This window comes from Equus quagga, chromosome 13, assembly GCF_021613505.1.
Source record: "Equus quagga isolate Etosha38 chromosome 13, UCLA_HA_Equagga_1.0, whole genome shotgun sequence".
NCBI lineage: Eukaryota > Metazoa > Chordata > Mammalia > Perissodactyla > Equidae > Equus > Equus quagga.
In genome coordinates, this window is record NC_060279.1 from 3,678,737 (window position 1) to 3,692,424 (window position 13,688).

General features: G+C 47.3%; 1 protein-coding gene across 2 annotated transcripts in view; it reads right to left on the minus strand.

The window, feature by feature from the left end:
* ILDR2 (immunoglobulin like domain containing receptor 2) overlaps positions 1-12,847 on the minus strand; it is a 62,039-nt gene extending 49,192 nt beyond the window's left edge. Inside the window, exons 1-2 of one of the 2 annotated variants that reach the window (XM_046682751.1) lie at positions 12,429-12,826; positions 10,121-10,267 (exon numbers count right to left, since the gene is read on the minus strand). In XM_046682751.1, coding sequence (XP_046538707.1) covers positions 10,121-10,163 — 43 coding nt within the window. In that variant the 5' untranslated portion in view covers positions 10,164-10,267; positions 12,429-12,826. Of the gene's footprint in view, positions 1-10,120; positions 10,268-12,428 lie in introns of both variants that reach the window. The other variant, XM_046682750.1, reaches the window with a different exon arrangement.
* Between the last annotated feature and the right edge of the window lie 841 nt (positions 12,848-13,688).

Genomic DNA, 13,688 nt, shown 5'->3' on the forward strand with positions numbered 1-13,688 from the left:
TATTGCATTAATTTTTAGCCTTGTAATTCTTCTTGAAATCCTTATTTACATCCCAATTTTCCAGGTAACAAAACTGGGACAGAGAGGTGAAGTGACTTCAGTCAGCAGTGGTTGAGGCTAGATAACCAACCACAGGCACTGTTCCCAGTACAATGCTGTGTTCTTGACCACACCACCTTTCTTCTCTGCTGCCCATTCAGGCTCTACTTGAGAAATCACATTTCCTAGCCTTTCTAGGATAAATAACACCAGCAAAGGAAGCAGGTGCTACACAAAAGTGTTATAGGAGTTTTTGTTTTGTTTTTTGAGAGAGTTAAGTATGGGGTTTTGTTCATTAGATAATTACTAAGAATCACCTCCTTCCCAGCTCTGTTCTCTGTTAATGAGATTAGCCACTTGACCAAGCCATTGGACTCCCTTAATTATTAATAGACGTTAGTCAGTTCTCAGCTTTTCTATGATATACACATAAACTCACGCTCCAAAGAATAAGGAAATACGTTCTCAGAAACACCTACCTTTTTATAGCATGATAGTTAAAGGCATGGATTTGGGAGTCAGTCCTAAATTAGAATCCAAGCTCCACCACTTCCTAGCTGCATGACCCAAGGCAAATTACTCAACTCTTAGGAGTTTCTGTTCCCTCACTGGTAAAACCAGAATAGTAATTGTAACTACCTTATGGAATTGTTTGAGAGTTAAATAAGATTTTATCCTAAGCACTTAGGATAATATGGTATATAGTAAGCACTCAATAAATGTAGTTGCTGCTGCTGCTGTCAAGAACAGTCTGTTGACTTCTGTGAAACTATGAACCCAAAGCTAGGTGAGCACAGATGAGCTAAAGCTAGGTGAGACGATGAGCGTGTACAGGGCAGAACAGGCAGAAACTGCACAGGAATGCTAGAAGAGGTAATTAGGAGTTCCCCAGTGACAGCGCCTGGGTGTCCTTGGCACTGCACGACCACGTATGTACCTCCCGGAAGTCAGAAATGGAGGGTAATCCCATGTGTGTGCGCACATGCATAGGCACGCGTACCTGTGCAGGTACAATGGGAACGCTGGAACTCTAAGCCAAGGAGAGATCTGGACAGCTGGAGAGGACAGGACTAGAAACTCCAAGGCAGTGTCAGTTTGTTAGATCTTTGAGGACGATAAGAGTGAAGAGTTAAAAGCTGAAAATGCCAATCCTGCTTTAGTTCCATAAGCTTCAAACCATAGGATGAATGCCACCCAACCCTGACCCTACTCTGGCCAAGCCTGCTAGGAACTCCATTTCCACCGGAGGGTGGAGTCTAGAATGCTCTTCTGGCCCTAACCCTGAATTCCAGGTGAGGGCTTAGGTTCCCTGTACCCACTGAGCAGCATCTCTTTCCCTCAACCTGTGTTTATCTTATACTTAGATGGTGTTTCTACCTGATTTGCAATCCATTTGCCCCATTAGGACTGAAGTCTTGCTCTGAGCTCCAGCCTGCTTGCCTGGGCCCTGTTATCTGACCCTTCTCCTGAGGATCTGGTATTGTTTCCTAGACCCCTCACACATGACTGATCCAAATCTGAAACTGTGATGCTGCTACCCACCCAACTTTGAAAAACACCTTTCATGGGACCCCTCCTTACCCCCAAAGCAGGCCCCTCCAAGACAGTAGCTAATTGGGGTGAGGACTAAGATTGACACCCCGTGGACACTGAGGTCCGGCCTGGGAACACCGTCTTTTGTCTCCCATCCCCAAGAGATCTGCCCTGGGGCTAGGTTAGTGTCCTGAGCCTGGGTCCTACCTCTTACAGGTTTTTGTTTTTCTATGTCACCACTTGTCAGATGCCAAAAACCTAGTACTTCTTATGCTGGAGTCTATACAAGCTAATAAGAGTATCTTTGAATGCCAAGTAAATAAATTAAAATTTTTCAGCTCTTTGTAGTGTTCATCGGTGCATTCCATCTAAGAAATCTTATTCACTCCCACAGTTCCACTACCAGTAACGTCTCAGACCCTCAACTCCCTTAAGCCTCGTGTGCATGTTTAGCAGATACTTTAAATGAAACCTGTCTAAACCTCATGTATCATCTCCTCTTTCCACCTCAACTCCTGCTTATAAACCGGTCCTTCCTTGCTCCCTAGCTCTTTTGTTAGCATGCCCCCATCCTATTGCCTCAGACAGAAACCAGCTTTGGTGATTTCCTCCCTGCCCCGACCACATTCGGTTGGTCACTAAGCCTCTCAAATTTGACCCTTCTCTATTCCCACTGTCACCCCTTCAGGTTTCTATTCCTTCTACCAGGTAATAGTTATGAAATGCTTACTATGTGTCAGAAATTGTATTAAGCACTATTCATGTAGTATCCCAATGAATCCTCTCAAAAAATCCTATAAAGTATGTAGTAATATTACACCATTTTATAGATGAAGAAGCTGATTCTCACAGAATATATATATCTTGCCCAACATCTCAGGGTTAGCAAGTGACACTCAGACTTGAACCCAGGCTGACTGGCTCCGAAGCTCTTATTGTCACTTGACACAGGTCTTCATTCCCTCCTCAGTTTTATAACAGCCCCCTCAGGGGTCTCCCTACTTCCAGCCCAATACACTCCCCACATGTTTTCTATCTAGAGTATTCTTTTTAAAAAGTCATATCCAGTCATGTCTGTGTCCTGCTTTAAGGCCTCCAATGATTCCCCATTCCTTCCAGGATAAAACCCAAATGCCTTGAGATGGCATATAAGGCCTTCTCTGTGATTTGGCCCCAAGCACACTTCAGACATACTAAAATATTTTCCATTTTTTGGCTACAAATATGTTATTCCCTCCACCTAGGGAAACATCAGGGCATGTAACTAAAGGAGTTTCTGGGAGCCAGCCAGAGAGGAGCACTGAGCGGGGATTGTGCACACACAGTATGTGCTGGCATGATGGGAACGCTGGGACTCTGAGTCCAGGCACTGGTGACACCATAAGGGGCTTGTGTTTCAAAGCTCTTATAAAGACATTTACAGAGGTACAGAAAGAATCCGTGTTTCATCCTACAAACTAAAGCAAGTATTTCAGAAAACCGGAGAGAGGCAGCTTAGGGAAGACAGCAGTAGACAGAAAAGACGTGCAGCAAGGGGAGGGATCACAGCATTGAGAACACGTGTGTGAACATCGGCCTTCCTGACTGACGGCACAGGGAAGACGACAGCTGAAGATCGAAGATTACAGGTGGTTTTCTGCATTTGCAGAGGAGGAAGTCATCATGCTTAGACCATCAGACCATTCTTTCCATTTTTATTGTGCCCTTGATCCACAGGAAAACTGCCCTTAACTATCTAATTCAAATTCAATCAAAAATATATTTTAAAACACTATGTTGAAACATTTCCCTCATCTTGAGGAATTCAATATCAACTTGGTTTTTACCTCTAAGGTCCCTGAGAGCAGGGACCATGATTTGGTTGACTTTGTATCCTGAGTATACAGCAAAGCCACAGAATATAACTGAAGCTCACAAAAGGTGGAATGAATCAATGAATGAATGAGCAAATGAGGGGGTGAGTCTGAAGGGCCTTTCTTAGCAGGTGGTCCCCAGGGCAGAGAATGGATTCTGGCCAATAACTAGGAAAGCTGCCCAAAAGTAGAGTGATGAATGACAGCTCAGAGCAGCAGGCCCCATCTCAGCTAGTAACCAGGGGTACCCACACCCCAAGCCTGGAAAGATCAGCTCCAAGTGCAAACGATGCCTCCCTGCATGTGGCAAAATCAGGTCCTGCCCCAAAGTTCATGTAAAGAAAAGGATTCTAGACATGATGAGCTGTGTTCTCGCAAAAATAACAAGGCAGGATCCACAGCAATGCTGTTCTTATGTTAGCGCTTTCATTCTTTTCAAAGCAAGTTCCTTTTCCCCACTAGTTGTAAGCTATTCCTGCCAGCATCTTTGAGAGGCAGATCTATAAGCCTGGCCCCATTTTAGAGAAACAAAGATTGCTGCTAAAGGTCATGGGAAAGGATCACTGCTAGAGACAGGCATCTTTAGAAATTGAGAAGCTCACCCATCCCTTAATCTTCAAGTCCCAGAAGTGAGATGTGACCTCAGAATTGCCCATTCACCAGCATATCTCAGCTTTCAGACTCCCAAGGTTTTTCTTCATTCAGTACGACAAATCTTCCTTTTCCTGCCTTCAAGTTAGATCTTGTTTAAGAAATTCATCTTTTGTCTTCACCTTTTTAACATGTTGTCCCAATTTCCAAGATGTGGTTTCAGGGACAATTGATGAGCAGGTTTTCTGAGTGTAGGAAATGAATAAGGAGTACCTGCTCTAGGTTTGGTCCATAGTCCAGACAGGCAAGGAAAGTTTGCCCATCCCTTAGTAGCACTGTCAGGATGGGAGCAAAGCATTTTGGAAATGTTGACCTATGGGCTCAAGGTTTAAAGACAAAGAAAATACAGCTTGCATCTTTTTCCCCCAGAAAAAGAAACCATTCATCTTCTCGACACACTTGGGTTAAAAAGTAAAATAAAAAGACTTTATCAAGAAGAGTAGACACTCCCTTGGTATCTGCATATTTTCTAAGCCCGGTTCTCCAGCTTTCCCATTGAGGCCCTATGACATTCTTGCATGTTTTCTCCCCAAGAGTCCCAAAAGGCAGCAATATCTCCCCCTTTTCCATGGGGCTATGGTAAAAGCCAGTGCTGTCCTTGCCCAGAGGGCTTTGCTCATGGCCTAGTTATTATCTGCTGCCAATAACTCTGGTACTTGTGCACACAGAGCTTGCCACTCATTAAGCATATGTTCCATGTGTCCAGCTGAGCCATGCTTTCCTATTCCCTGCCACCACTGTGCAGATGAAAGCCAGAAGAATATCTCCTTTCTGTCTGGTTTGCTGCTTCTTCCAGAGATCTGAAATGAGCTCATGGGTAATGTCCAGCTGGCTTACGTACTGTTCCAATGGGACCAAAGCACCAAAAGAGGTCAGTCTCTACCCTGCTGGGCAGAGATACTTTGGAAACTGTCCTGGTTCATTCAGGCGGGTCACACTTCCAGGATGGACCTGCCATTTGGACAGAGAAGACGCCCATAAGAATGCTCTCATCAACCTTTGTCAACTTATCTGTATTTCCAGTCTAGATCTCTCACCTGAGCTCCAGACCCAAATATACAACTCTGTTCTCCCTCTGGATGTTATAAAAGCACCTAAAACTCATCATTCTGTAAACAGAGATGTAACTGTCCCCTTCTCTTAGTAATAGAACTTCCCAGGTTTTAACCTGGCCAGCCAAACCGGCCACATACTACATTTCCTAGCCTCTTTTGCAGCTAGTTGGGTCCACAGGACTAGAGTCAGGACAAAGGTATGTAAGGAGAAGTGCTGTGTGCAATTTCTGGGTCACCTCTGCACAGACAATCTGCTTGCCTCGGCCTTCTGCTTTCCTTGCTCCTACTGGCTGAGAAATGCCTATCACTGGAGGTGTCTTGGGAACTACATGTTGGGAATGGTAGACTCACCCCCCCACTAGATCTGGACTGTTACAGGAGAAGGAAAGAAATTTTATGTGAGTTACTATATTTTAGGGTCTCTTTGTTATAGTAGCTTAGACTATATGTTAACTAATATAACGCAAAAAACTGAACCTTTATTGCCCTCCCTTACGTGTTTCTCCTGCTGTATTAGTTCACGTCCACAAATGGCATCCCCAGAAACCTGGAGGCATCTTTGACACTCCCTCCTCTTCAACCTCCACATCCAGCCAAGCCAGTACTACTTCCTCCACCTCTGGCCACTCTGTCCCACTTCTCTCATCCCCACTGAGCTCATCTCATCATGTCTTGCCTCTCTTTCTTCCAGGTCTCCTACTTGGTTTCTTCCACAAGTTTGCCCACATCTAATCCACATCCCACACCAAAGTCCAAATAATATTTCTAAAATGCACATCTGATCGCGGAACTCCCTTGTCCTGACCCCTTTAAAGATTCTCTGCAGCCATTTCACAAGTACAAGGGCTCATTTCAGATGCGGCTACTCTCTTCCATCCCTCCTGCAGCACCAAATTCTCTAACCATACTCAAATATTTGTAATTTTCAGAAAACATCATGTCCTCCCTTGATTCTTGGCTTTTGCACGTGCTTGTAAATTTCCTTTCCTCTATCCCACTCTCCTTCCAATAACTCCTACTTATGTTTCTGGACTTAGTCAGCTCTCACTTCTCTAGAAGCTTCTTCTTGCTCTCACTGCACTCACAGTACCCCAGAGAATGACATCACATTGTCTTAGAATTTCCTATTTACTCATCTGTCTCCACTAGTAATAACAAGCTCTGCCCTGCAGGCTTTTAAAGACTCTGCTACATAGTAGGTACTTGACCCATTTATTGAATGATTTAACCCAGTTGATAGATTGTAGTATTTGTTCCCAGTTATTTTTCCCTCCCTACTCTTGCTTTGTTCCCTATAGGCAGAGTACCACTCCATAGACTGTGGACTTGGCCAGGTGACTTGCTTTGGCCACTGGAATGTGAATACTTGTGCCATAAGACATGTCCAAGCAGAAGCTTAAAAGGCATTTGTGTGCTTTGGCTCTGCTCCCTACCCCAACCCGCCTTGAGGCCTCCACCATAAGAAGAGCATGCTGCTCCTTCATCCTGGGTCTTGGAATAAGACGACATTTGGAACTGAGCCACGTCCACCAATTCTAGCCAATTCATGGCCAACCCACCGCTAACTGCAGCTCTCATGGAATATGAGCAAGAACTAAATGTTAGCTATTGTGAGCTACCAAGATTTAGGGGTTACTTGTTGCTGCATCAAGATGCTGACTAATATACTTATTTGGGGGTTCATAATAACTATTGAGGGCCTACTATGTGCCACACATTATGCTAGGAGTTTTATGTAATTTCATTTAAATTATCATAAGGTAAGTTAGCTTCTCATTTTAAAGCCAAAGAAAATAGGGTAAAATATTAAGGTGGTATTCAAATCCAGGTCAGTCTGAGCCCAGTCTCTCTCCCCGCACCACCTCTGAGTCTGCCTCCCAATGAGCCAAGGGCATGGGAAGAGTGAAAATGCAGGATCCCTGCTGAATGCAAGGGATCCACTCCTAATTCAGAGCACCACTTCCTACAGGGCTCCAGATGCCGCGGAGAACAGGAGAAGCAGCGTGTTCTTCTGAGTTCTTCCTTGTTTCTTGGCCCATAAAGAACTCTAGTCATCCAAAATGCCTTCTTTCATTTTCAGAGAGCCAAAATCTATCTTGAAGACCAAGATTTTAAGCATACATATGCCAAAGCTACATCCTGTGTGGCTCCTGGGTGCACAGCACCAGCCCCTAGTACCAGATGGGCTCTGACATGCCAGCAGTATCTGCTGTCACTGGGTCACGTCCTTTGCTCTCCTGTGCCTCACTGGAGCACTCCTCATTCACTCCTTTCCTGTAGGGCTGAAGATTTATTAAAATACTAAATGCTATTCTTTCTCACTTTTCCCTGCAATATTTCCCTGAGTTCTATGAACTCTGAGCCTCATACCCAATACCCCATAATAGACACCATCTATGTTCACTCAAATCAGGAGTTCTAGTTTGACTCATCTTAACTAGAAAAGAATGTCTCTCTCGGATTCAGGCACTTGAAACAACCAAGTCATATTAAGTCAGTGACACTATTTCATATTCTTTTAATTAATAAGATACCTGGACTTGGACAAGCCACTTATTCCCTCCGAGCCTTGGTCTTCTTGAGTATAGATAGGTAATATCAGCCGCACTTACTTAGAAAGATCAAAAGGGATAATGTATATGAAAGCCATTTAACACAGAAAAAAGCACTAGAGCATGTAAATAAGCAAAAACAACCACCACATTACACCTTTCTTTACATTCCTGATTGGGGAAAATGAGGCATAAAAGCTAAAATGGTTGGAAGGAGTAGGTCCTGGAACAAAAAGTTGAGACTAGAAGGGCCATTCTAGGGCCATGTTGTCTGGAGTTGGATTCATCCACCTGGTCCAACATGTTTGCCTTGCTTTACCAATCCCCAGTATGACCACAATTATTCGTTCAGAGTGGACCCTGCCCTGTCCACCAAGCACTAGGTGTTTGTTCCTCTGAAAATCCTAACAAGAGCTCTCCCTTCCAGCTGGTGTTTTTCATTCCAGTCATTAATGGTGAGGGAAATACTGAAGAAAACTAGGCGTCCCTGATGGCTCTTCAATGGATGAATTATAAAAGAAAGAAAGTCACTTTTTAGTTTTGATTTCCAACTCATCAAAATTAAATGGAGAAAAGTTCAGAACCATAGAATCTTATAGCTGAAAGTGACCTTAGAAGTCATCTCATTCAACAGATTCTAAGACCCAGATCCCATGGTTATCCAGTTACCTTGTGGAGGAGACAGAACTAGAAGCCAGTCTTCAACTCCCAGCTCAGGGTTCCTTCCATTAACAAAGTTCTGATACTAATACTACTAACATTGTACTAAGCACTAAGTTCTTGCTAAGACTACCAGCATAGTACTGCACTGAGACTACTAGTACTAATACTGAAGTCTATACAAACTAGTCAACCAGCAGAATCATCTGAGTCTAAAATCGAAAGAGTGATGGGGATACTGAATCAACCCCCCTCTCCTAGTCCAGAGAGAAGGAGGCCGGCTGGGAGATGGTGGGACGTGGCGAGAACCATGACAAAGTGTTGAAAGAAGATGCTCTGGTACAAATAAGGGCTCTTCTGGGGGGAAAGAAGAACAGAGGAGGGAGAGAAATTGAAAGGCATGCAGGACAAGGAAGGAGATCATGGAAGCTGAGGTGTCAGCAATCTCCAATAAAGAGAATAAAGCAACTCTTCCTTCACCAGGGCTAAGAACACCTTAACTCTCCACACCCAAGCCTATCCTCATACAGTCACCAGGCATCCGCCTGAACCAAACCAGACGAGGGAACAACCGTTCCTGGATACCTCCCTTCCTGCGGCAGGCTGGGTTAGGAGTCGCTTCGAGGCACCCCACAACGCTTAGTGCAGATCTCCAGTATGCTTTTTCACAGGCGTCTCTATAACTGCGTGTTCACAGTTCCATCAGTCTCCACTACCACGCTGTTAGCTCCTTGAAGGCAGGGCCTGTGCTTATTCATCCGATTAGCCGCACAATGCCTGGACGTGGCAGTAACTCACCAGCTGACCATGCATGAACCAATGTCTTCACTCCGCCATTACCGCGGCTGGCAGTTCATTTCAGAGCTGCTCCACGCCACCCCAGGTTTGGCTCGGGGATGCCTCCTCCATGCTCTCCTAGCACCTGTGTGGCTCTCGTGGCTCCCATCACAGGACCTGTTGCCTCCATATCAAAACTACCTAAAAACTCATTTGAGTCACTGATAGACTGACACCTCTTTGAGGGCAAGGACTATGTCTTATCTCTCTTTATTCTCAGTACCTATCATAATACCTAGAAACCACAGGAATTTAATACATGCTTGTAGAATGGATGACTGAATGAAGAAAGCCAAAAGAGTGCCAAAAGACATGCTAACAGAGCAAGCAATCTTCATCACAGAGAGACCCAAAAGAGTCCCCAGGAAAACACACTGCTGCTCCCAGCGAGTGTCAACACAGCTCCAGCGTTTCCCACAGCCTCTCCTGCCAGGAAAGGATGAAATGCCATCCATTTTCAGGAACAAAGGCAGAGCGAACCCTCCTTCAAGTCTTACTGCTAGATGGCACCTGTTGCTAAAATAGCAGCTGGTGAGCATTTTGTTTTGTTCGAAACAACAACAACAACAACAACAATCTATTACAGGAAGCAGCATCACAATGACAATAAGAAATCATGAGGCTAAATATATAGCAGAAAGAAACACAGAATTTTAGCAATGAAAGACAAAGAAGGAGCTGCTACAGCCTGAGGAAAAAAAATGAGTGTTGATTAGAAATTGCTCAGCCTGCATTAAAAGAGAGAAACACGGGGAGGGGGGATGGGAGGGGAGAAAGAGAAAAGGAGAGGGGGGAGGAGAGAAAGGCAGGGGGAGGGAGAATGAATGTGTTTTTTCCTGGCACTCTGACTCATTTTTAATCTGTCCTTTCCTTTCTCCCTCCGTTTCTGCCACCCCCTCAAGAGAGAGTTCATTGATTGGGCTGGACTAAAATGTCTTACCTTTCCTCTCCTGTTTCTCTGTGAACGATGAGTCTGACTCCATCTCATCCTTGACTGCTCCTCTCTCCTCCTGCCCCCTCCCCAGCCGCCATTGTTAGCTCCTCTACCTTGCTGAGGCCGAGAGGCAGCTTGTCCAGCAGCACAAGCCTTGATGGGATGAGGGGGAAGCAGAAGCTGGGATCAGGGGATGCCCATGGACGATCAGTGGGATCTCAAGAGCCAGCCTTACTTGCAGAACATAGAAGCCCCAGCCATCTGACAGCTGAGATGGCCCTGATAACTAACTTGTTGCCTGCTTCCAGGCAGGGACAGCCTCTCCAGGTACAGATGGAAGCAGGCACCTCCCCTCAAAACAAATACCCCTACAACAAAAAAACCTGCAGAAGCAGCTTAGGAGAGTGCAAACAGGACCAGCCTGGGGTTCAGGAGAACCAGGTTCTAGTCCCTGCTCCATCACAAATTTGCTGTGTGCACATCACCTCTCTGGGCCTCCATTTCTATAAACTGAGAACTGAACTAGATGGCCTGAGGTCCCTTCCAGTGATATGATTCCATTTCATAAAAAGCTGTTACCCTATCTAGCAAGGGCTACCTGCTCCCCTTCTGCTGCACTCCCTGCCAATCCCCAGAGCACTTTTCTTGGGCACAGACCAGGGTCCTGGAAGACCACTTCTGACTCAGGGACCCTTGCCCAGATGCCTAGCTGACTTCAGGGAGGCAGCAATACAGGCTCAAGGCCTACGTTCCCCTCGAGTATGATAACTGAAAAGGAGAGGCCAATTAAGGACTTTCAGCATCGGTGAGGATGAGGTGGAAGGCGCTGGGAGGCGAGGGGAGTAGGGAGGCAGGCATCAGCCAGACCCTGAAATTAGATGATTCATGTTTGAATAATGTGGGAGCGATGAACTCAGAGCAGCCAAGAGAAGAGGCTAACTCTGCTGAGGGTGCCCCCCCAAACCTAAACCAGCAGGGGGCAAGAGCCAGTGTTAGGGGCCCTGCATTTAGAATAGGAAAAAAACTGAGGCAATCAATAATCTTATTCTGAAGCTAAGGGCAATCGGGGTTTTGCCCTTCTTAAATGCATTTTGCTCTCTTTCAATGACTTGCTGTAGATATTTTAAACTTGTTCCTCTTTTTCTACTGACTTGATTTTTCTAAATCTTCTGGATGGTGCCCCCACAGGGGACAAAACTTCATTTTTAAGTGCTATTTTCCATTTTCTCTCCCGCCCTTCACTGCCCCCATCTTGTCCTCATAACCTTTCTGATCCCTGTTCCTTTCCTCCATCACTTGGCCTCCACCTGTCTCCACCCTGCTTTGAATCATTGCCTCAGACCCAGTCGGAACCACCCGAACCTTCCTAACCCCTCCTCCCCACCAGGCACGGCTACTTTGTGAACCTCTCAGGGATGGCCACCCTGCCTGGTCATCTGTCCCTCTACCACGAAGAAGCATCGTGTGGGACCATGTGTTAGGAGCCAGAGCCTTTCCAGACCCCAGGAGGGTGGGGAGAAAGTTCACAAAAAGGGAGGGGAAACACGGGGACCCAGCTAGAGGCAGTGACTCTAATGCTGGGGAGAAGCCCTGCCTTCTGAATATCTCTGCAAATTATCTTTACTGGGGGGAGGGAAACATGATTATTGGGGGAGGAAGCCTTTTCTCTTCTCACTATGGGACCACTCCCCAAATGAAACGAAATGAGAGAGCGCAGGGCCCTAAACTCCACAACCAATCAGGCCCCCGTCCCCATCTCTGTCCCCATCCCCGTGCCCCTCAACCGCAGGAGCCACAGAGAGAGGACCCTGGGTCTCCCAGCTTCTCTAGGGAAGGAATTAGGAGACACTCCCCCACCCCCACCTCCAGAAACCATTCTCTTAATTAATCAGTCTCCTCCGAGCTTTCATTTTTTTCTAGCCAGATTTTTCCCAGGACTCCCAACATTATAAACTCAGGATAAGACTGAGGAAGAACCGTTGTATGGAAGGTGGAATGCACGTTCGAAAGAACAATCTTGGATCTCGAATGAGTCAAACACCTGCATTTCGATCCATCTCACTTGTAATCGGGCTTCTCACCCGCCTCCCCCATCATTCTCTCTCTCTCTCTCTCTCTCTCTCTCTCTCACACACACACACACACACACACACACACACACACACACACACACGGCCCCCTCCCCCACTTACCACCAGCCTGATAAGCAGCTTTAAATACAACGGGGGGCGGGGGGGGGGGGGAGGGGGAGGTGAGAACTACCACTACGGGAATATATATAAAGTTATTCGTCTCGGTAGAAGATGACTCTTACCTGTTAGCCAGAAGAGAGCAATCCACGGCAGCACGACCCTGTCCATTTTCCCCAACTTCCCATCCAGACGCAGGAGTGAGCGAAGTGGGCAGCAGCAGGAATGGAAGCATCTGTGTAACCCGGCGGCGGAGGCGGCGTGCGGCCGCGGGCGGGATCGGGCGCCCAGCGTCCCCGGCGCCGCCTCGGAACGCGCGCGGCCGCGGCCCCCGGCTCCGCGCGGCGCTCGGTGGCGCCTTCCCGCCGCCCGGCCCCGCACGCCTCGCCGCCGCGCGGGGGAGCTGGCCGCCGCCTCCGCGCCCTGGGGCTGCCGAAGTTTCTGGCTCCCAGGCGGGCCCCCGCGGCCGAAGGTCAGCCCGAGTGACAAAGTGCGCCGGGAAGCCGGCGGGAGGCCCCGAGCCCGGACGGGGGCCGGGCCCGGAGGAGGGAGTAGGTGTCCGCCTGTGCCCGCGGCCAGCCTGAGCCGGGGGGAGGGACAGAGCGGGAGGGCGGGGAGCCGCGGGGACCGGGCACCCCTGCGAGCAAGTCCTCTAGGCGAGGGCGTGCGCCGCGCCGGACCGGCCCGCCGTCCGGGCGCCTTCTGACGGTGCGGGGAACCCGGAGGCTCCGCGGAATCGGAAGCGGAGGCGGGAATCCCGCGCCCTCACTTTCCCTGCTCAACACTCTGAGGTGGAATAAGGGCGCACAGCTCTTTAACAGAAAATATGGAAAACTAAAGTGAAACAAACAGTGTGACGGCTGCGTGTCCCACACATCGCTTCTCGGCCTTTTGGGCAAGATCAAGTGCATTGGTCCAACACTTTACAGTTTTGGGGGCACATTCACATGGATTATTTTCGTTTTTTAAATAGATCTGTCTCGTGTGTGTAGGAAAGGAGTCTAAATGTGTGTGTTGAGAGACAACTGAGAAACGTATGCTTTAACAAACGTATTTTAAGTATCTACTAGATGCGAAGAACCAAGGCTACAAAGATGAGTAAGACAGACTTGCCGCCCTTAAGGAGCCTCATCTTGGGTCTAGGAGAGGGAAGAAGGTCAGACCATTACACGTATGACATATATTCATGGTAAAATGGGGCGAATTCAGTAATGGAGACACAGAGAAGGTGCCCTCAGAATATAAAGGAAGGAGCGATTTAGTGGGGGGTGGGGGGCAGCACCCCAATAAAGAGGGGGTAACTTCTCAATAGGCATTTGCAGAACGGGCAAGATTTGGGCTGTTCTGGGATTGGTGGGGGCAGGGGGAATTCTAGGCAGAGGAAA